Source organism: Gracilinanus agilis, chromosome 3 (assembly GCF_016433145.1).
Source record: "Gracilinanus agilis isolate LMUSP501 chromosome 3, AgileGrace, whole genome shotgun sequence".
NCBI classification, from domain to species: Eukaryota; Metazoa; Chordata; class Mammalia; order Didelphimorphia; family Didelphidae; genus Gracilinanus; species Gracilinanus agilis.
In genome coordinates, this window is record NC_058132.1 from 125996447 (window position 1) to 126019287 (window position 22841).

Here is a 22841-nt window from a genome sequence, read left to right on the forward strand (position 1 = left end):
TATCTCTCTCTCTCTCTCTCTCTCTCTCTCTCTCTCTCTCTCTCTCTCTCTCTCTCTCTCTCTCTCTCTCTCTCTCTCTCTCTCTCTCTCCCCCCATCCCTCTCTCTCCCAGTCCCTGCTCTTGCTCTCTCTCATAATTAGGGAAAAATTTTGTTTTTGCCTAGATACTAGTTTTGTCCTTAAATGTTTTAATGGCTCATTGTCTCCAATAGATGTGTAAAGAAGTGACTAATGCCATCAGTTGCACTTTTGCCCCCTTCTCCCTTCTCAAGATTCATAGACCTCTCAACTATAAAAAACAGCTCATTGGCAGAGTTAGGGGGGTTGAAGTGTAAGTTTTCCACCATTAAAAAATAATCATCATAATAAGCAAACCCACAGGCTGACTGAAGTTTGGATTGATCTTTTAACTCAGTCATTTTTGTACAAAGAAGTTTCAAAAGAAAAGTTTTAGGGAAAGATATAATGTAATTAGACCTATGACGGAAGTGTTTGTACCTTGGCCAAAACTTTTCTGGCTAGCAGGATGTTATTTGAGCTTAGACTGTCTGTCGGAAAGCTTTCATGTTAAAGTGTCAGGATTAAAACAACATTCTGTAATAAAATGTGTCTGTGAAATATAAATGCCCTTGTCTCCATATTGTTCTATATGAGTATGTCTCTGAGCTGAATGGCTGGTGTTATGGTCATGACATTTTTAGACTGTTCTCTACACATTGGCAAAATCCCTGTCTAGGGATGTTGCTGATTGTTTGAGTTTGGGATCTGACCCTGAACCTGAGGATCAAAGCAATTCTGATTCTATTTCTGGCTTGTGTTTTTTGAGGAGGGAGGGTCTTTCAGAAAGCCAGAAAAATCTCTGAGATAAAGATTGTTCTTGATTATTCTGAAAATTTACTTTTGAATGGACCAGAAGATGCTCTAAGCTCCAAGAGTTCTTCTATAGAGTTGTGGCAATGTTAACGTAAAATTTCATAGTTGATATTTGGATTGCTGTCAGAAGTCCAGGCAGATGACTAGGCCAACTAAAATAACCATAGGAACGAATTCCAAGTCATTAAAGCAACTTATTAAGTCCTGATTGCAGACATGTTGTCAAGGCTAGAAAGCTAATTTGTGGGTGTTGGTAGATGTGTGATAAAGCATGGAGCCTAGTATGGATTACATAGTGGCTTATGTTCTATGCAGGGTGCTGAGGTGCAAAGAAGGGAAGGAGACCTTCAAATTAGCGTGATGTCCTAATGAAGGATGGAAGGAAATTCACTGTACAGTACTAGCAGGGTGCTTCTTGGGCTCTTGTGTTTAGTAACAGAAAGAAAACTGATTTACCAGAAAAGCCTAGTGCTATTTTCTTCCAGCAGTGGTGGGAAGTTTTACATCCATGTTCTCCTATATTTATCCTGTCTATTTTTAAATAAATATTTCATGTGACTAATTACATGTAATAAAAAATTTCAATATACATTTTCTGAAATTATAAAATCCAAATTGTCTCCTTCCTTCCCTTCTCTCCCTATTCCCTGAGACTCTCCTCCTTCCTCCCCGAGACCAGATGTCTCTGACAAGAGATTTAAGTCAGAGGGAATTTTCTTTAATAGCAAAGATTTCTGGGTATGCAGGAATCTTATAGGTCTAGAGCATTTAAAGGCTTTCTCATAGTCTGCCTCCTAAGCCTAAAGTGAAAAGAGCACAGGAATAACAACTGAGAGACCTTAATTCTAGCCCAAGCTGTGATCCCAACTAGTTTAAGTGGCCTTCCTCACATGATCTTGAGTCTAATTTTCCTTATCTATCAAATGGAGATAATAACACTTGTTTTCTCCTTATCACACAGAGATGTTGGGGAGGATAAACAAGTTAACAGATGTGAAAGTGCTTGGAACAGTTAAAATTACTGTACAAGTATAAGGGATTATTATTATCATTCCAGAGATTTAATAATAGCTTGCCCCATACTTGTTACACCTCCTTCCCCACACACGGAGACAGCATATATATCTTAGTCAAATACGAAGCTGCCAAACTCCTGGGGGTAGGAAGATATTACTGTGAGGTGTGTGAAACTCAGACTTTCATTTATTAGAACAGAGCTGTATTAGAATTGCCTAAGCTTGTTTTTATACAACAGACTTATCGTCGCTTTGTATTTTTTTTTGTTTTTTTTTTTTAAACCCTTAACTTCTGTGTATTGACCTATAGGTGGAAGAGTGGTAAGGGTAGGCAGTGGGGGTCAAGTGACTTGCCCAGGGTCACATAGCTGGGAAGTGTCTGAGGCCGGATTTGAACCCAGGACCTCCCGTCTCTAGGTCTGGCTCAATCCACTGAGCTTCCCAGCTGCCCCCACGTCACTTTGTATTTTTAAAGACATAATATAGAATATGTTGGAAGATATTAAATCTAGAGTTAAGAAAGACCTCAGCGGCCTCTTAGTCGAACCCTCTCACTTGACAGATGAGGAACCAAGGCCAAAGGGCATCGTGCCTTGCCCAGGGTCACACAGGCAGTAAGTATCAGACGTACTATTGGAACCTAGACTCTAGGACCGGTACTTTTTCCATTGTGCCAGAAGATGATCCACACTGCAGAATTACGTTAGGTGTTCTTTTTGCTACCCTCAGGAGATTTTTACCTGATCTCTATTATGCCATATATATTTCTCTTGACATGTCTACTGGAAAGCAACATGAACTTTAAGAAAAAAAAACACATTTTATTTGGAATGTATTAGAAATGAAACAAAATCTGGCTGCTGTGTTCTTTTGGGTTGAATACACACAGCTATACCATGAATTGGATGGGAAGGATCATGTTGAATTTGACTTTCTAGGACAAGACTCTACCCGATACTTCCACAAAGTGCCTGTAGAAAAGACAGTATTTAAGAATTTTTCAGCTCTTCATGGAAAACAAGGACCCAGGAGATGATCTGTTTGATAGAATGAATGCATTAATTTTGAACATACGTCTTCAGCACCTGATAGATGGATTGACAGCCAGGTTGTTCAGGACATAGAATGCATCCATCACACTGCAGGAATGACTGAAAGTGCTGACCAAGTCTAAAGACAACCTAGCAGCTAAAATTTTAACTTACAATTGAGCACACTGAGTAGCAGCCATTCTATGCAACCATCAGTGGGTGACTCCAAAGACTTTTAAGAAGTCCATGCAAAATCTCCAAGGATTGATGTTCAAAAGGAGCAGCCATAGCTAGCAAAGCAGGAGCTAAGGAAAACAAAGACTGATGCCAAAGTGAGAAAGGATGTCGAGTCCATGAGTAATATGTATAAGAATAAAAAACTGCTAGCCATGTGAGACTACTTCATTAAGCTTTATGCCTAAGGCAGAGATAAAGGAGAAAAACAAACAAACAAACAAAAACCAGATAGCCCTGGGCACCTGGATCTCATGATTAGTGTCTCCTGGTATAAAAAAGTATGTGATGCCAATGAAGAAAACTTATAATAAAACCCAGAGGGGAAATTTTTGCCTGATAGGGCAGATGAAGATTTTCAGTTCCAAACTAGTATTTCTGTTTTTATTTTTCAGTCTTTGGGGTAAGATTTTCAATTATTAAACAAAATTGGAAGGAATTTTGTATAATGAAGTATATTACTAAGGATGGTTTCAATCTGTGAAACAAAATATAAAGCTTGCCATCTGTATGAGAACAGTTCAGGAGGAGAACTAGAGAGAGAGGTGAAAAATATTCCATTTTATTTCATTTACAGAAATATATTTTCAAGTTGGGAAGCTAAAGTGGCACAGTAGATTGAGTGCAAGGCCTGGAGTCAGAACTTGAGTTCCTGTGTGGCTTCAAACATTTACTGTGTGACCCTGGGCAAGTCAGTGCCTCAGCATCCATCTAGAAAATGAACTGAAAAAGGAAATGGCAAACTACTCACTAGACTAGTTCTTTGCCAAGAAAACCCCCAAAGGAGACTCAAACTAAAAACAAAACAAAACAAAACAAAACAACTGAAATACACAATTTGAAGTTATAATTTATGTGCCTTTAAGTATTTAATGATGTATGCCTTTCTGAGCTATAGATATAGACAACAGAATCCTCATTTGGGGGTTGATGAAACATCTTCTAGGTATTCAGAAGAGGAAGTTGATCCTGAATGGTCCCATTTAGCCCAGAGAATAAAGAAGTCAGGTGGCCACTAATCAGTCAGTAACATTTATTAAAGTCTCTATGTGCCAGACACATAATTCTGCAAATACAAAGAAAAGCTACCTGTCCTGGGGATCAGTCATAGCCTTTGAGAGAGAGTCTTCAGATCATATAGTTGCAGCCCATAATAGAGATATATTGTTATAGTGCCTCCATACTTTAGTACATTGGCTACCTTGAACTCAGGTCTTCCTGACTCATGAAGATGAGGGAGCTGAAGCAAAAGGATGCTAAGGAATTTGCCCAGGGTCACCCAGCTGATAAGTGTCTGAGACTGGATTTGAACTCAAAACACTTTATCATTCTAGGGATTATTGCATATTCAGTCTATATCACCTTCTCTCTCTTTAGCTGGGTGACCCTGGGCAAGTCATTTACAAAAAAAACCATGTTTGCCTCAGTTTCCTCATCGGTAAAATGAGCTGGAGAAGGAAATGGCAAACTGCTCTACTGTCCTTTCAAGATAACTCCAAATGGGGTTGAAGAGAGTTGGACAAAACTGAAATGACTAAAATAATTTTGTAGGTGTGAGGGAAGGCTTGGAGATGGGAAGTTTAATGCCAAGTTCTAGAATTAGCTGGTGGACCATTTTGGCTTATATATTATATGAAGAGACTGATAAATACTTGGAAAGGAGGTTCAGAATTAGGTTGCATAGTACTTTTGTAAGGTTTAGGAATTTTTCTTTTCTCCTAAAAGCAATCAGGAACCTCTGAAGATTTTTTAACAGAAAAGAAAGGAATAAGCTTCTTCTATGTGCTAGGCACTGTGCTAAGCACTTTATAAATATAATCCTATTTAATCCTTCCAACAACTCTGGGAGGAAGGTGCTGTTATTATTTCCATTTTACAGTTGAGGAGACAGAGGCAGACAGAGGTTAAGTGACTTCCAGAATCATATAGGTAGGAATTATCTGAGGTTGAAGACGAACTTGAGTCTCCAGACCCTGTGCTCTATTCATTGCAGGACCATGATATGATCAGTACTGTGGGAGGTCCTACATGGCTGGTGTAGCATACATTAAGGCCAAATTGTAGAGCACTTATCCATGTTTTGGAAGGAAAATTTTAGTCTTTTGTGTACACGTGATTTAAATGAGCCTACCTCTTTCCAGGTACTTTTTCTTCCACTTAAAATGCTGGATAATTATGTTTAATGACTTTGAGCCATTCTACTGATTCCACCTAAAATTGCTTTGAAGTCCTAGCTTGCTAATCTGCAGAAGAGCTTGCTATCTGGTTAATGGAACAAGCCCTGGGTCTGCATCTGCCTCTAGGAATCTTACTTAAGAAGAAAAAAAGGAACAGATCTTATTGCCAACCGAGCTTTCTTTTCTGGGGAGCAAAAAGTAGCCGGCCCTGAATTGAGCATCCTGAGCCAGCAAGGTTCACTGAAAGGACCAAATCCTACTTCTTGCTCTCCCCCTCTCTCTCCCTCAGCACATGTGTTCTTAGTTTTATTATTTTTTTTAAGAAAGAAAAAGCAAAGGCAGTTTTCTGGGCCAGTGAGGATGGCAAATGATCTGTATATAAATTAGCTTACAGGGCCTTTGTGATGATCTGTCAGCACCTTCCAGAGAAAATGCCCAGATGACATACCACAAGATTGAGGGGTATCCATGTGAATTAGAGAAATTCAGTCTCCTGGGTGCTTCGGAGGCCATAGTATGTCAGATAAAGGACCTGGGGGATGGGTAGAAATATCCAGAAAACATAAAAGATTAATGGCTGCTGGGCACTAGTGTAACCACTGAGCACATGGTGTTTGGAAAAAGTCATTCATTTTTTTTTTAATGTGGAAAAAGAATAGAGTAATGGTCATGGAAAAAAAAAATGAGGCAATCTTCAGAAAAATGTACTGGAAAGAAATAGGCCTTTATGAGTTTAACATGAAGACTCTGTTCTTACCACCTGAGGAGAGGGATTGGCACAAGCTGACAAGAGACTTGTGTTGGATTCTTGGCAGGAATCCCATTGTTATGTTAATATCCCTTTGCCTGAGTGTTAGGGCTTACTCTGAATAGACATTTTACAGAAGGGAAAATTCCCAGCATCCAGTCCTACTTGGTCCACTGAACTCTTGACTGGGACTGAGGGTCCTTAACTGCTAAGCATTAATTTCCACCAAAAAAAAGTAGTTTGCAAAAAGAATAACCTTTATTATCTCATATAGAAAGGCAATGAGGCGTAGTGGATAGAGTGCTAACCTCAAAGCCAAAAGATCCTCTAATAAATATAATCTCTGTGACCCTGGGACAGTCCCTGAACCTCTTGGTGTTCTAGGCAACTCTCTAAGATTATGGGTTGCAGAAAGAAATCTTGGTAGAGGGAGCTTTCTTATTTGTTAGCTCCCCATTCCAATGAAAGAACAGGTGTAGTCCCAAACCTTCTGTGTCATTACTGCCACTCCCTATCAATCCACAATTACAATTGTGGATTTTAAAAGTAATATTCAATAACTAAATATTATCTTTTTATAAAATTTTATTAATAATAAACTAACAAAAGAGACTAACTAAAAGGTACTAACCAGCTCGCTAGCCAGAACAAAAGAGAGAGAATGAGGCAGAACTTATATAAAATGTGACCACGCAAACGTAGACAAAAGGAAATGCATTGTTGGTGATACAGAAAGGAAGTTTGGGTAATGTAGTTTTTAGGGATTCAAAGATATTTCTAACTATACACTATCCCCATTCTGCAGATAAGGAAACTGAAATATCTATCCAAGATTACACAGCTAATACGTGAAAGTCAAGTCGGAACCCAGACTTTCTGACTTCAAGCCCAGGGCACTTCTTATTTTACCAAGTAAGATTTGTAAGAAATCACAGAACTCTCTTAGTTCATAGTTCTTTATACTACATACTTAACTACTTTTAAGTAATCTCAAGGTATTTTTAGGGACAGTGTGAAGAAAATGTCAGGTGAGGCACTTTCCGTGTACATGGGGATTTCCGATTCATCTTCAAAATAGTTAAAAATAATCTATGTGATTTGCTAATCCATGAGGTGACTGTACAGAGCACTCCCAAAAGTTCATTCCAATAGAGTAAGCTGTATACAGAGTAAAGTTTAGGACAGACAGATTCAATTAAGAATTGATCTAGAAAGTGTTTCCTTTGTAACCCAGCATTATTAGAATGACAGAATCTTAGGCTGAGAAGTGGCTTTAGAAGTCACCTGATCTCCTAATCCAAGCTGGAATCTCCTTTGCCCCTGCTAAATTTAGTTCTCTGCTAAAATACTTCTACTGATGAGGAACTCATTCCCTAATAAAGTAGCCCATTCCACTATTTGACAGCTTTAGTTTTTTAGCAAGTTTTTCCTTATATGAAATGAAGCTTGCTTCTCTCTAACTTTTAGTCTTACTTTTGTCATCCGAAATCACATAAAGTAAATTAGAACCATGCATTATACCCCAGAGTGGGGTCTGATCAAATCAGTGAATGACATATAGTCGAATCATGCCTACTTTTTTCCTGGACACTGCTTCCATTAATGTAGCATACAAGTAGATGAGCTTTTTTGGTACTCACAACACACTGTAAATTCACAATGAATCTGAAGTTAATTGATAAGTTTATGCCTTTTTAATTATGATGATTGTTAAGATCTTTTGAGTCTTTTCTTATTGATTGTTGATTCAGGTTACTTTCATCTGTCCTATTTCAATATTTTGGATTCTTTTCTTATTATCCTATATATTAGCACTCCTTCCCAGTTTTATGTTAATTGCACAGCTGATGTGCATGCTTTCTATGTCCCTTTTCAAACTACTTGTAATAGTTATTTTACAAAGTTGAAATGTATCCACAGTTTTATCATAACTTACTCCATTGGAATAGATTTTTGGGAATTCCTTGTATGGGGCCACCTCATGGATTAACAGATTTATAGATTATTTTTGACTGTTTTGAAGAGGAATCAAAAGTTCTCATGTACATTTGTGGAAAGTGCCTCAGCTGCCCCCCTTTTCTTTTCTTTATTTTTTTTGTTTGTTTCTTTATTTGTTTTGGCAATTACATGTAATAATAAATTTCCACATAAATTTTCTGAAGTAATGGGATCCGAATTGTCTCCCTTCCTCCCTCAGCTGATGTTTTATTCACACTGACCCTGTTAATACTCCTAGCTTGTCAAATCAGATCAGTCAGCCATTCATCAAGCCATTACTCAGTATCTAATGTGGATAGGACACTTGGCTGGAAACTTGGAGAAAGTACATGAAGCATAGTCCCAGCCCTCATGTATTCTATAGTTTATTGGGAAGCACTGCTCCTTCCTCACTACTCCCTAGAGCACTAGAGCACGTAGGCACTTTTTCAACAATTGCCAATGGACTGATTCTCAGGCATCTGTTACAGTACGCTTACCTGTTTGTCCTACTTCTCCAATCACTCTTTTAATGACTTTTTCTCTTCTTTTTCCTTTGCCCACTCCTTAGGCACAGGCATTTCTCAAGTTTCTGTCCTTGGCCCTCTGCTCTTTTCTCTCTGTGCTCATTCCCTCCATTACCTCATCTTCTTTCAGGGCTTCATCTGTCAGCTCTACTTGGATGAGTCCCAAATCTGCATCTCCAACCCTGATTTCTTTCTCCTTTATACTTGCGTTCGATGGCACATCTCATCTTGAATGTCCTTCCATCACTTGAAATACAACATGCCCCAAAGTGAACTTACTGTTTCCTCCCTCCTTCCCACCCACCCCAACTGGTTACCCTCCCCAAGTACTACATTTTTGTCAGCAGTACCATTATTCTGGTCTCATTGGCTTAGAGTCTCTTGACATCTTTTTCTCCTTCATCTCTTATATCCAACCTGTCACTAAATTCTATTGCTTCATCCTTCAAAATGTCTTTGATTTAACCCTTTTTTGTTTCCACTGGCACTATTTCATTCCAGCTTTTTTTTTTTTTAATCTCTTGTATTCTCAGCACTTAGCACAATGCTGGGTTCCTTACATAGATGATTTCTCTGCCTTCAACTAAAAGCAACACTCTCCAGTCTATCTTATACAACCTTATCAAACTAATCTTCAAAAATATACTAATGTATCATATTGACCTCCCTGCTCAATGATTAAAATAACAATGATGCCACTGAACATTTGTGCAACACTTGCATTTTTCAAAGACCTTTAATATATATTACCCCACTTGCAACCTATGACTTAGTCGAGGAAAATATTATTATCCCAATGAGGAGAATAATATTCCCATGTGATGAAAGTGATATTGAGAGGTTAGATAGTCACCTGGTCACTAAATCTCACTCTCTTTCTTAGTTTCTTCTGCTGTTGAATTCAATGAATACTAAGGCCCTTCTAGCACTAAATCTGGAATCTTCTGACACCCAGATCAGTGTGCCTTGCTTACTATACCTCCATACTCCTCTACTTGTGTTTCAAGGCTCTCTCTAATAAGGCACCATTTTGAATAAGGCCACTAATGTACTTAGTCAAGAGAATCATAGATTCCTGCTCTATGACTGGCTCTTTGCCTTCTTTAGTCCAGGAATCCTCATGGGAAAATTCCTTCTTGGCAACCCGAAGAGCAAATTTACCTCTCTGACCAGTTTCCAGCCTCTTTTCAAACCCTCAGCCCTCCTTCCTACTGCACCACTTTCCTCCTAGGGGGCATTTCTGGTACAGTAGTGAAAAGGGGTAGTTGAGGAGGTAGGGCTGTAGACGCAGGATTGACAAAACCCCACTGACACCAAGAGGAAAAGTGAAAAACATGAAGTAGAAAGATAGGGACATTAAACCACTTAAGCAGCTGTTCACTGCAAACACTTTTATATGATTTTCAGAACCCACACTTAAATACCTTCAGTCATTCTGCCAAAGGAAGGCTTGAGCCAAAGGAGTGTTTGAATTTCAATTAACTACAGCATCCCTTTCACCTTCACACCTCCAAGCATCCATGTAGTTAGAGTGCTAAAGTTAAGAAGACCCGAGTTCAAATTTGGTCTCAGACACTTAGTAGTTATGTGACTTTAGGCAACTCACTTAACCTCTGTCTGCTTCAATTTCCTCAATTGTAAAATAAGAATAATTGCACCTGTTTTATAGGGCTGTTGTGGGAATCAAGTGAAAGAATACTGGTAAAGCACTTAGCACAGTGCTGAGCACATATTTGGCACTTAATAAATGTTTATTCCCTGCCCTCCACCATCATTGACCTCACTGACTTTCTCCTCACCAGTATCAATTGGTACCATTCCCGGAACCTTCCCCTGGCCATGAGGTTCAGATTTCCTGTTCTCTCTCCCCAGTGCCTTGTCCATCTTGACCCAGATAAGAATCCTGGGAAAATCCACTGGACATTATTGGTTTTGGTGCTCCCTTTCATCTGGGCTTCAAGAATCCAGCACTTGTTTCCATCATCCTCAAATGCCTTTTATCTTATATTTCCCCATCACAATGCTCCCCTCTCTCTGCAACTGTATGTTCTGTCTTACAGTGGTCAGCCTTCTTTTATTGTACATTAGAACCTTAAACTTGGACTGGATGAAGACACAAACCATCTGTGCTTGAGACTGAGAAAGAATATAATGGTATAGAACTATATTCTAGCACCAACAGAGCAAGATGAGAAAAGCCCTAAATTAGGAGTCAGTAGACACAATTCTTCATTATAAGCCAGGGAAAGTCTCTGTAACTCTTTAGCCCTCAGTTTCTTCATTTGTAAAATGAAGAGGGTAAGATTGGGTGACATTTAAGGCCCTTTACCCTATGATAGTCTTATAATTCTATCCTTCTTGCAATGGAAAGGATACTTTAGATTAGGTGTCATTCTTTTCTTGCTGTAATGTTTTGTGCATTTATCTGAATTGTTATGACTTGCCTTATTGTCTGCACTTTATTGGGAGTAAATCTGTGAAAGTTTAATGGAAGAAAGTTAGCTGAACAAGGAAACAGCATTTTTAGAATTGGTCAAAAGATTCCAGATTAGGGGGGCAGCTGGCTAGCTCAGTGGATTGAGAGCCAAGCCTAGAGACGGGAGGTCCTAGGTTCAAATCTGGTCTCGGACACTTCCCAGCTGTGTGACCCTGGGCAAGTCACTTGACCCCCATTGCCTAGCCCTTACCACTCTTCTGCCTTGGAGCTAATACACAGAATTGACTCCAAGACATAAGGTAAGGGTTTTAAAAAAAAAAAAAAGATTCCAGATTTAATCATGTAGATAATCAGATACCCTCTAGCAAAAACATATTGAGTGGGGCAACTAAGTGGCTTAGTAGACAACCAGGTCTAGAGACAGAAGGTCCTGGGTTCAAATTTGGCCTTAAACATTTCCTCACTGTGTCTCTGGGTAAATCACAGTTGCCTAGCCCTTACCATTCTTATGCCTTAGAACCAATACATAATATTGATTCTAAGATAAAAGGTAAGGGTTTAAAAAGAACCATTTTAGATCTTGGTGAAAAATAAGAGTGGAACCAATTGAATATCATCAACTCAATGTCTGTTGCCAAGATAATTTAGTATAACTTCAGATAAAAATGTCACTTGTCTTCAGTGTAATCTTCAGACCTCTCCATTTTAGCCCCAGCAAGAAAGAGGACTAAAATTAAAATAAGCCTCTGCCTTCTATGATCAGACAGCAAGAGGTTTGGAGCCATGTGGATGCTTTGTGAATATAAAATTTCCAACAGAGCATAATAATGGGTCATATGTGGTTCATGAGTTCATTCATTCTGCTGAAATTGCTCATGAAAATCTGTATGTTCTTTTTACCCTGATAAAATTGGATACTGCTGGAGTATTCCATTTTGGGTCTTGTGTAAATGAAAAAAAAAATGATGAATGGTGAAGTGTAGCCTAATAGTCACTACTGAGGGCTTCTGGATTACTTGTTCCCAACAGCAAACTTGCTATGTAAGATAGATGGTAGAATTGCCACTAGCTTTTTCCAAACTGGCTTATTTAAACAACCACAGCAATAGCCAACAGCATCAATTTTTTCCTGACTGGATTTTCCAAACAAGATTTGTTAAAAGTTTTAAAGGTGAAGTTGGAACCAAACTAAGTTACCCTTCCAGGTTTTCATGTGTGTGTGTGTGTGTGTGTGTGTGTGTGTGTGTGTGTGTGTGTGTAAAGTATACTNTGTGTGTGTGTGTGTGTGTGTGTGTGTGTGTGTGTGTGTGTGTGTGTGTGTGTGTGTAAAGTATACTTGAAGAAGTCATTGTTATCAAATTGACCCTTGATTGCTAAGGGAACCCAGACTAGTGCTTTATAAAATGTAAAGGAATGTGATCTTTTGTTGTGTTGCTGAGTGTTGAGTTTACCCATTGCCTTTATTTAGGAAAACAGTGGGGAGTGGTATGAGAATTTTCTTTTCTTATCCCTTTGCAGGCTTGTTGATTGGGTCTGGCTGTGCTCTCTATCCTCTGGGCTGGGACAGTGAAGAAGTCCGGCAGACCTGTGGTTACATTTCTGACCAGTTTGATCTGGGTAAGAGCTCTCAATTATTTCACTACTTTTAATTTTTAAAGTTTTATTGATGCCTCTTAATTTTACAACAATCATTTTCCAAACTGTCTCCCTCCAAGTACTGAACATTTATTATAACAAAGAAAAACAGTTACACAAAACCAGCAAATGCAGTAAATATATCCAAAAGCAAATTCAACATCATAATCCCCATCTCTCTATGAGGAAGAATGTACATTTCTTTTTCATAAATTAATTTATTTAAAATCTTTTATTATCTTTCTTTCCCATTTCCCTCCCAAATTTTTTTAATTGAAAAAGAAAATACTTTTAAAATAAATGTGTATAATCCAGCAAGTAAGTTCCCACATTGTCCATGTCCAAAATATATTTCATTCTTTTTTTTTTTTTTTTAATTTAAACCCTTACCTTCCATCTTGCAGTCAATACTGTGTATTGGCTCCAAGGCAGAAGAGTGGTAAGGGCTAGGCAATGGGGGTCAAGTGACTTGCCCAGGGTCACACAGCTGAGAAATGTCCGAGATCAGATTTGAACCTAGGACCTCCCATCTCTAGGCCTGGCTCTCAATCCACTGAGTTACTCAGCTGCCCCCTATTTCATTCTTCGTTTGAAGTCTATCATCTCTCTCAGAGGAGGTGGGCAGAATGATTCATTTTTAGTCTTCTGGATGCATTGAATTGATTAGACTTCTAAAATCTTCAAAAGTTTGTCTTTCTTTAGAAAACTGCTGTCACATTCAGCATTCTAGTCATAGAAGTCTTCCTAGTTTCCTCTGCGATAGTCTATTTCATCACTTCTTCCAACACAATAATATTCTATTATATTTATATAGAATAGTTTGTTTAGTCATTTCTTAGTAGGTGGATACCCCTTCAAGCATTCAGTTTTCTACTATTATGAAAATATATATATATATGTATATATATAAATATATATATATTTGTACATATTGGCCCTTTTTTTCTCTCTTTGTTCTCTTTGGGATATAGGCTTATTGTTGAGCCAACATTTATAATAATATCACCTAGTCCAAGAACAGTATTCTATCTACCTCTCAAGCATCTTATGATCTACTTTGAGAGATGCGATAAAGATTTAAGGAACAATGACAGAATAAGATTATATGACACAAATTCCACATAAGTCCTTAGAAATACAGTGCATCTTCACTGTGGGTTGTTATCAGTCAAAGAAGGCTTTATACAGAAGAATCTTAAATTTGGTCTTGAAGAAAATGCTGTACATGATTTGGTTAAAGGGGGCAGAATTTCATTGTAGGTATAGGAAACAGCATGAATAAAGCAAAAAGATTGACATCAATACTTACACAAGTGGACGAGGGGAATAGATAATTAAAGGGAGGCTACTTGAAACCTGGATTGTCCTTTGTAAAGTGAAATGAGATCTTAAAATGCACTTCATTAATGTCACTGAGATATATAGAGGGCATTATTATCCCCTCATTCTATATATAGGCTGATTGAGGGTTTCTAACATTCTGTATGTATCTTGAGCTATTATTCCATTCATGAGGTTTTACTGTTTCTATTTATTTCTGCAAGTAAATGCATCCTTAAGATAAATATTTCTCTTATTTTATTTCCTGTGTAAAACTTGGAGAAACTTTTATATATGTGTGTGTGTGTCTATGTGTGTATATGTAAATATGTGTTTTTGTGTATCCCAAAGATATATATCCTATAAAGATAAACATATGTATTATATGTATGTGCAAGCATATGTGGGTGTGTGTACATAACTTAAAAAGACCTTAGTGAATTGAGTCTGTGAGAAGTACAATTTATGAAATGACCATACCAATATAAATGAAAGCAAGACTAAAAAAAACAGCCAAATTCTAATTAATTGTAATTACCATAGTAAGAGAACAGTCTACAAAATTCTGGAGCTTGGTCCAGCCATTCTGGAAAGGAATTTGGAACTATCACAGAAATGTGTGTGTTTGTATATGTGGGGGGTGAGGAGAGAGAGAGAGAGAGAGAGAGAGAGAGAGAGAGAGAGAGAGAGAGAGAGAGAGAGAGAGAGTTTGACAGCCAGATAGACAAAGAGAGACAGAGAAAGAAAATACTTCTAAAGTGTCTCTGTGATTTCCACTCCTGGGGAACTTCTGTTAAAGAAATTCCCTTCCCTGATGCAAATCCATATCTGCTCTTCAGTTTATAATAGCCTTGGAGAGTTTCCTTGAGCATTCAGAGGTTTAGGTGAATTGGCTGGAGACACACAGAAAGTGTTAGAGGTAAGAGTTGAGAGCAAGTCCTCCTGATTCCGAAGCTATTTAGCTATTCATTCTATCACACTGCTTCTTGTCACATTATCCCTATTACATCAAATCTAAGGAAAATGAAACAGAAATAAAATGACTTGCTCAGAGTTATTCATACTCGGGCTTTGTGAGTTTGAGGTTAGAACCCAGTGTTCCTTGTTTACGGCCTCTCCTTGGCTTCCCTGAAAATGGTTCTGACCTCAGACACAGAGCAGGGGATACACCAATCTTAGAGATGCACGTGTAGGAAGTACAAATTCCCTGCAATCCTTTGTTGCTTTCTTGACCTCGAGGCCTTTGTGAATCTGGGTCACCCTGTGCATGGGAACACATGCCTGCTTCAAAACCAGCCGACTCATTCCATTTTAGGTCAGGGAACTGTGGGTAAGGATTATATATTTGGGCAGAGTTGAAGGCTTCCTTTTCTGAAGTTTTTGATTAAAAAAAAAAATTTTTCTTCTACATGCCTTAACGTGCCCAGAATTATTTTCTTGCTGGTTTGTTGTTATCGAGTATAGCTATATTAATTAGCAGATTATAATGAAACCCAAATCTTGCTGTTGCAATTTTCACTTTGTCTCTTTTTAGTGTGTTGACACTGAATTTTAATTTATGGTTTGATATTTTGGGATGTTGAATTAAAACTCTTTAAAATCCTTTCTCTTTGCCTGAGTAAAGAAAAATCACAGAATTATCAAATCTTACTGTTGGGAGGGACCTCAGTAGTAATCTAGTTCAGATCTTATCAGAGCAAAATGCCATTCTCTAACACTTTAAGCATTCAACCTCCATTGGAAGACCTCCAGGGACAGGAATTCACTATCCTCTGAGACAACATAGTCTATTTTGGACAATTCCCATCTTGTTGTTTTTTTAAGATCTCATTTTTTTGTTGTTGCTAATTAATGCTCATTGTTTGATATTTTCCATAGTTTGGACATTAAAAAGAACTACCTCATTTTATCTTTTATTGTATTAATACACTCCAAGTTCCCTAAATATCTCTCTTAAAGCTTCTAGAGTCCTATTGCTATAGATTTTTCACAAAGTCCCTGTTCTTTTTCTGAGCTGTGCATATCCCCTCTCCTAATTAATGTACATTTGAGGCATAAAGAGGGAAATTCTAAAAGGATTTGGGACACAGCATTATCCTCATGCTTATCTCATTTCACTACATATTCCCTTTGGATTCTTCTTTTATTTTCTGTTTCTAAAAACTGGTTAGTATTCTTGATGGTGCTGTTAATAGTAGAAAAATAATCCAACCCAGGATCAGAAGGCCTACTTTCTATTCCCAGTTTACCATTAATCAGAATTGTGACCAGAGATCAACCACTTCGCTTGCTTCAAGTTCAGTTTTCCTATCTGTAAAATGGAGTTAGATGAACTATTCCCTGAAGTCTTTTCTAGATCTATAATCAGTTCTATAAATTGACAGAGTAATTCCAGGAAAATCAAAAGCTAGAGAGTAGGAGGCTAGAGAATCATCCAGTTGGTGAAGGGTCAAACTAGACTTGGGAGCTAATAATGGCATGCACTGCCACCTTTTCAGTAGGCTATTGATGAGGTTCCGCTGCTAGGTGACTTCTCCACCTTTGTTTTTTGCCATCTTCCATTTTTTAGAAAGGTGGTTCACTATATACCCTCCCCTTTTAAGAGACACTACATGGCTACCATATTTCTCTCCTGACAATAGACAAATATTACAACTTCTTCCACCACTTCTCTAATTCTCCCCCTTCCCCCCTTTTCCCTGCTCCCAATGCAGGGTTAACTTGGATACCACTTTTGAGAGATTACCAACCTTTAAACAAAAAATCATCATGGAAAGAAAGTCTCAGCTCTTGCATTTGAGCAAGGGAAGGATAAACATTTATTAAGCACCCATTATGTGGCAGGCACTAAGCTAATTGCTTCCTAGATATTATCACTTTTGATCTTCACCATAACTTTGTGAGGTGGGTGCTATTATGAGCTTTATTTTATAGTTGATGTCAACTTAGAAAAACACAAAACCACTAAAGTTGTCATAAAACCAAATCTTTAATCAGGAAAGAGACAGGTCCTTAATGTTCGGCCACCACACAGAGCCAAGGGCTAAATACCATACAGAGTCAAAACTCTGGGGCTCTAGAGACCGTGTCTCTGAGAGAATCACTGCCAAAGATGATTCTCCAAAGAATAATAGAACTTGGGGTCTTATATACCTTTTGAGTAATTCAGTACTGCAAACATATACTGACAGGTTGCCAGCAGACTTGGGAAAGAGGCTGTAGCCAGAGGCTGGGGTATCAGGGAGTGGTCTTCTTGGGAATGAAGCTCTGATACCATGAGGGAGACTTCTAAGACAAAAAGGGTAATTGAGGATCTGAGCATTTCTATCACTCCTATTCAGAACCCTTAATGGATGCTTGGTGATCCCTTGTTCAGTCTAAGACAGGGTCAGTTTGGGACTTCCCCTAAAGGCAAGTTCCCAAAGGGACAGAGGCAAACTTGGGGCTCCCCAAAATTAAGTTGACATTGAAGAACTGAGGCAAATAGAGGTTAAGTGATTTTGCCCTGGATCATACAAAGAGGAAGAAATTTGAACTCAGGTTTACCTAACTCCAGACCCTGTGCTCTTTCCCCTGTGCCATCTCATGAGGTGGCATTCTTTAGGGAAAACATTATACTAGTCATCTTCAGTCTGTTGATCACTTCAACAAACTTTTTCTGCCTCATGTCAATAAAAGCAGAGAGGGAAACCATAGAAAGTTGGTCTTAAAGTCTGGAGGACCTGGATTCAAGTCATCTTTTACATTTATATAAAAAAGAATATGCTTTATAACTCTAGGTAAGTCACTCAATCCCATGCAATTCCTTAAAACTATAAATTATCAGAGTTAGTGATCTCTATTGGTAGGAGATGTTGCATCAGAGTTCCCCATGCAAAAGAATTCACAGATCTAAATTTAGGGGGGAAATACCCCTTACTTAATGTAAGAATTAAATTAATGTACAATACTTTAAGTATTATTTTTCATAAAGTTTATTATATGACAAAACAGAACCACATGACTTAAGTTTTTCTACTTGCTCAAAAAGCCAGCTCCACCAAAGCCCACTCCACCAAAGCCGCCAACAGGAAGACGGACCTCCACCCAATTTATATCCTAAGTCAGCAGTAACAACAGGAAGTGAGTGGGGTTCTGGGAATTGTAGTTTTGCTGGGGATCATAGTTTTTAAGGTAACAGATTCTAATTATGCATTAACTAAAAACATTGCTTAACTAGAGTAATGCCTCAGTTAGGTAAAGAATATAGCATTCAGTGATTTAGGCTTAGAAACAGGAATACAAGAAAAAGAGAAACTGGAGTAGACAAATGTGGCAGGGAAGCAGAGAAGCAAAGCAATGGCAAGTGGAACAGTGTCGCCCATCATTGCTTCAGGTGCCATTCAATTGTGCTCGTCCTAGGTGTCCTGTGACCTTTTCTAAATCGTCCTGTCCACCAGTTTAATTAGAAATTAAATAATTGTTTCTAAAAACTGGTTAATATTCTCTTCCCAGCTCATCTAGCCTGTTCACTGCAGTCTGTCTCCTACTCAGCTATCAAATTGGACTTCTTAAAGCAGAAGTCTACTAACTGTGTTATTCTCCCTTTCAGTCAACTCCCTGTTACTTCCAGCATCAAATATAAAATCCTCTGTTTGGCTTTTAAAGTCCTCCAGAACCTGTCCCCTGTGCTTATCTAGTCTTCTTATACCTTATGCCTCCCTCACCTTCATGCTCCACAATCCAGTGACAAGTAGCCAGCTTGTCATTCTTTGTACTAGATAATCCATCACCCATCACCCAACTCTGGGTGGAATTTTCATTTACTGTCCTCCATACCTGGAACTCTCTTCTCCATCTCTGCTCCTTGCTTCCCTGGCTTCCTTCAAACCTCAGCCCGAATCTTCACCTTCTGCAAGAAGCCTTTCTTAATCTCCCTTAATGCTGGTGCCTTCCCTCTATTGATCGTTTGTTTGTACCTAGATTTTGCATGTTGTCTTCTTCATTATGAGATTGTGAACTTGAGGGCAGAAACTGTCTTTTGCTTTTCTTTGCATCCTCAGGACTTAGCGCAATGATTGTCGTATAGAAGAAGTTTCATAAATGTTAGATGACAGACTGACAGCACTGTTCCTTACTATATCCTCAGTGCCAGGGTCTTGAATAAAAATAATTTGCTTATGTGCCATCATACATAGCTAGGATCAGCTGTGAAAATCCTGAAGTTCATCTACAAGGCAATGAAAGTAGAGATTTTTTCCAAAAGATTCCTTATGTAGGAAATTCTTCTAGTTTATGTACCAAAGTTTCCCAACTTTCTGTTGTCCTCCTAGATGTGTTATAAGACTCAACTTTTAAAAGCCACCTTACTTAAAAAGAGAAATATATTGATGCAACTGCTTCTAAAATGCTTTAAAGGATGATTTACTAAGGTGGTTCGTTGACCACACCATCCTAGTTTCATGAATATTCAACAGTTTGTTTAATGCAAAGCTGGCTTTTGCAAATTAATAATAATAATAATAATAGCAATAATAACAACAATAATAAATACAATTGAAATAAAAAAATTTAAATCAGATGGCGTATATTATACCATTTATTCTCTCATTGTTTCTGTTAAGAATTTACTTGACAGAAGGATGACCCATACTTTACAGATGGGAGCACCATGTCCTAGAGAGGATAAATAGTAAATAGCTAAGTTCACACATTTGTGATAACAAAGATCTCAGTTGTTCTGGCAGCCACCAAATTATATTGTTTGTCACAGAACTGAGTAGCACATTGGGTTATTTGTAAGAATTGATATTAACTCAGTTTTCTAGACAAAGGGTATATGAGAGGGAGATTTAAGTGGTTTAAGGTCACAGTCTAAGGTTAAAACTTAGACCCCTTAGTGCTGATATTTATAGTTTAAATACTGACATATTTTCAGTTTCCATTCAATCAGCTTTGCTAGTTGGCTTAGACCAAGTCATGACTCATTTTGCTATATAAACACTATGAAACCTATTGGTTTTATTGGGCTTTTTACTAGAAGGAGAGGAAGGAGGGCTAGGAAAAACATTTTGTATGAGTCATTTCTTTTTCTTTTAAATTTGCAAAGCAATTTCATTTAAAAATCATTTATTTTTCATTTTGAACTTTAGTAACACCAAATAAAATGGTCAGGTGAAATGAAAATATTATATGTGAAACCAGATCTCAATTATATATAGTTTTCTTTTCTTTTAAAATATGTTTAATATGTTCATTTCCAAGTCTTTCATCTTGTCTGTGATTCTTTCTGACTTCCCTTCTATTCTCTTCTTTCCATTAAAAAAAGAACTTCAATTAATGTAAGTCTTTTACAAGTGATCCAAAATTATTCCTTATATCATCTTTTATGGTGAAATAATACTACAATAAAGTCATATGCCATAATTTGTTGAGTTATCTTCCAAATGGAGGGTGTTCTCCTTAGTGTTCAGTTTGGTGTAACATAAAAAAAGCTATTTTTATTATACATAGGCTAGTTTTTCTTTTTCATTTATCTCTATGGAATGGAGGACCAGTAAGAGTATCATTGGTTCATAGAGTATACACTGTTAAATTATTTTGGTGGGGGGAGTTTTCCCAAATTACTTTTCACAATGGTCTGACCATATCATAATTTACCAATAGTACATTAGTGTGCCTATTTTTCTACAGTCTCACAACAATGATCATTTTCCTCTTTTTCTTTTTGTCATCCTTGGCCCTCTGATGGGTATGAGGAAGAATCCAAGAGTTGTTTTCATTTGAATTTCTTTTAGCAATTTAGAACATTTTTTTCATATAACTATATATCTATATGTAGTTGATAACTTGGATTTCTTAACTTGAAAACTTCCTTTTCATAGTAATGGACCTTTTATCTTTGGGATAATGGCTCTTGTTCTTAGAAATTTTAATGAATTTCTTATATACATATCTTGGATTGAGACCTTTATCAGAAGAATTGAGACAGGGTCATTTAAAATAAAATACTGTCAATTATCAAAGATCCATGATTTCCTTTGTGTGGAGAATCTATCAGTAAAATGCATGTTAGGAATTTTTCTGAGAATCAGAAAGATTAAGTGACTTAATAGTCAGACAAATATTAAGTGCAACAGATGAGACTAATCCTATGTTTCTTTCTTTTAAAAAATAGCTAGCGATGATATAGCAATTTAAGATTTACAAAGAAGTTTGCATGTGTTATCTCATTTGATGCTCCTAACACCTCTGTTAAGTAGTTGCTATCATTATTCCCATTTTAAAGATGAAGACCTTAAGGCTGAGAAAGATTATATGACCTGCTTAGGGTCACACAGCTAGTAACTATAGAAGCAGATTTGGACTCAAGTCTTCCTCACTCCAAGTCCAACACTCTATGGTACCAACTCCCTTTCATTCTTAAAGAAATAGTGACAATTTGTGCATTTTTTTATAGCTCACAAACAGTAAATTGGATTTGCCCTGAAGCATGGGGTCTTATCTCCACAAGATTATCTGTTTCATTTAATGTGTGCCTCATAGTTATTTATAACCCTCTTCACTTTCCTCCAGTGAACACCATTTTTATCATTATATACTTATGATCAAAAATAGTGTTTCAATTAATTTTTCCCACCAATTCTACAGACAAATTTGAGTAATTATTGCTTTCATTTTTGGTATTTAATTTGATTAAGAAGCAGTCATGCTTTTATGCTTAGAGTCTCATGAAAAACTCCATAAGCTTTCTGGAAAAAAGTACCTTCTTAGATATAAAAGGAAATGGAGCAGTCCAATGCCTTGCCCTAAGTTAAATTCTGCCTACCAAATCCCTGAAGATTTGTTATCTAGCCTTTATTATAATACTTCTAAAAGTAGGCTCTTCTTGCTTTAAGCCACAACCCTGTTCTTTTGTTAGATTGCTCTTGCTTGATAGTGGGTTGTTTCACATTGCAATTGGGTAAATTGTTCATGCTTCATTTGTCCTGCTGTCAAATGTAAATGACCTTGTAACTTCTTTCCTAGTTTCCTTCCTGGAGCATCTTAACTACCAAGCTTCCCAGCTAACTAGTGGCTAGCACTAAAGGTAGTAAAACAAGGGCTTCAGCATCTCTGCCCAGGGACGGAACTGTGTGTAGTGGAGAGAAAGTAGAACAATTTTCCTTACACAGAATTAAAAATTGCACCAGTTAAACTATGCCCAAAAGGCTCTAAATTTGTGGATACCCTTTGCCCTTTGATCCTGTAATACCACTACTAGGTCTGTATCGCAAAGAGATTTTATTTTTTTAAAGAAAAAAAAAAGACCTATTTGTACACAAATATTTATTGCTGCTCTTTTTGTGGTAGGATGTAATTGGAAATTGAAGGGTTGGCCTTCAGTTGGGGAATGGCTGAATAGTTGTGGTATGTGATTATAATAGAATACCATTAAGCTATAACAAATGATGGCCAGGATGGTTTTGGAAAATCCTGGAGAGATTTACATGAAGTGATGCAAAGTGAAATAAGCAGAACTAGAAGAACATTGTATAACAGCAATATTTTTTAAAATCCTTACCTTCTTAGGTTGCAGGGCAGAAAAGCATTAAGGGCTAGGCCAGTGATTCCCAAAGTGGGTGCCACTGCCCCCTGGTGGGTGCTGCAGTGATCCAGGGAGGCAGTGATGGCCACAGGTGTATTTATCTTTCCTATTAATTGCTATTAAATTTTTAAAAATTAATTTCCAGGGGGGTAAGTAATATTTTTTCTGGAAAGGGGGCAGTAGGCCAAAAAAGTTTGGGAACCACTGGGCTAGGCAATGGGGGCCAAGTGACTTGGTCAGAGTCAAAAGCTAGGAAGTGTTGGAGGCCAGATTTGAGCCCAAGACCTCCCATCTCTAGGC

The 22841-nt window shown here is 37.6% G+C and overlaps 1 protein-coding gene across 1 annotated transcript in view; it reads left to right on the forward strand.

Annotated features, from left to right (window-relative positions):
* LHFPL6 (LHFPL tetraspan subfamily member 6) overlaps positions 1–22841 on the forward strand; it is a 267595-nt gene that overhangs the window by 222531 nt on the left and 22223 nt on the right. Inside the window, exon 2 of the mRNA XM_044668249.1 lies at positions 12539–12637. Coding sequence (XP_044524184.1) covers positions 12539–12637 — 99 coding nt within the window. The remainder of the gene's footprint in view (positions 1–12538; positions 12638–22841) is intronic.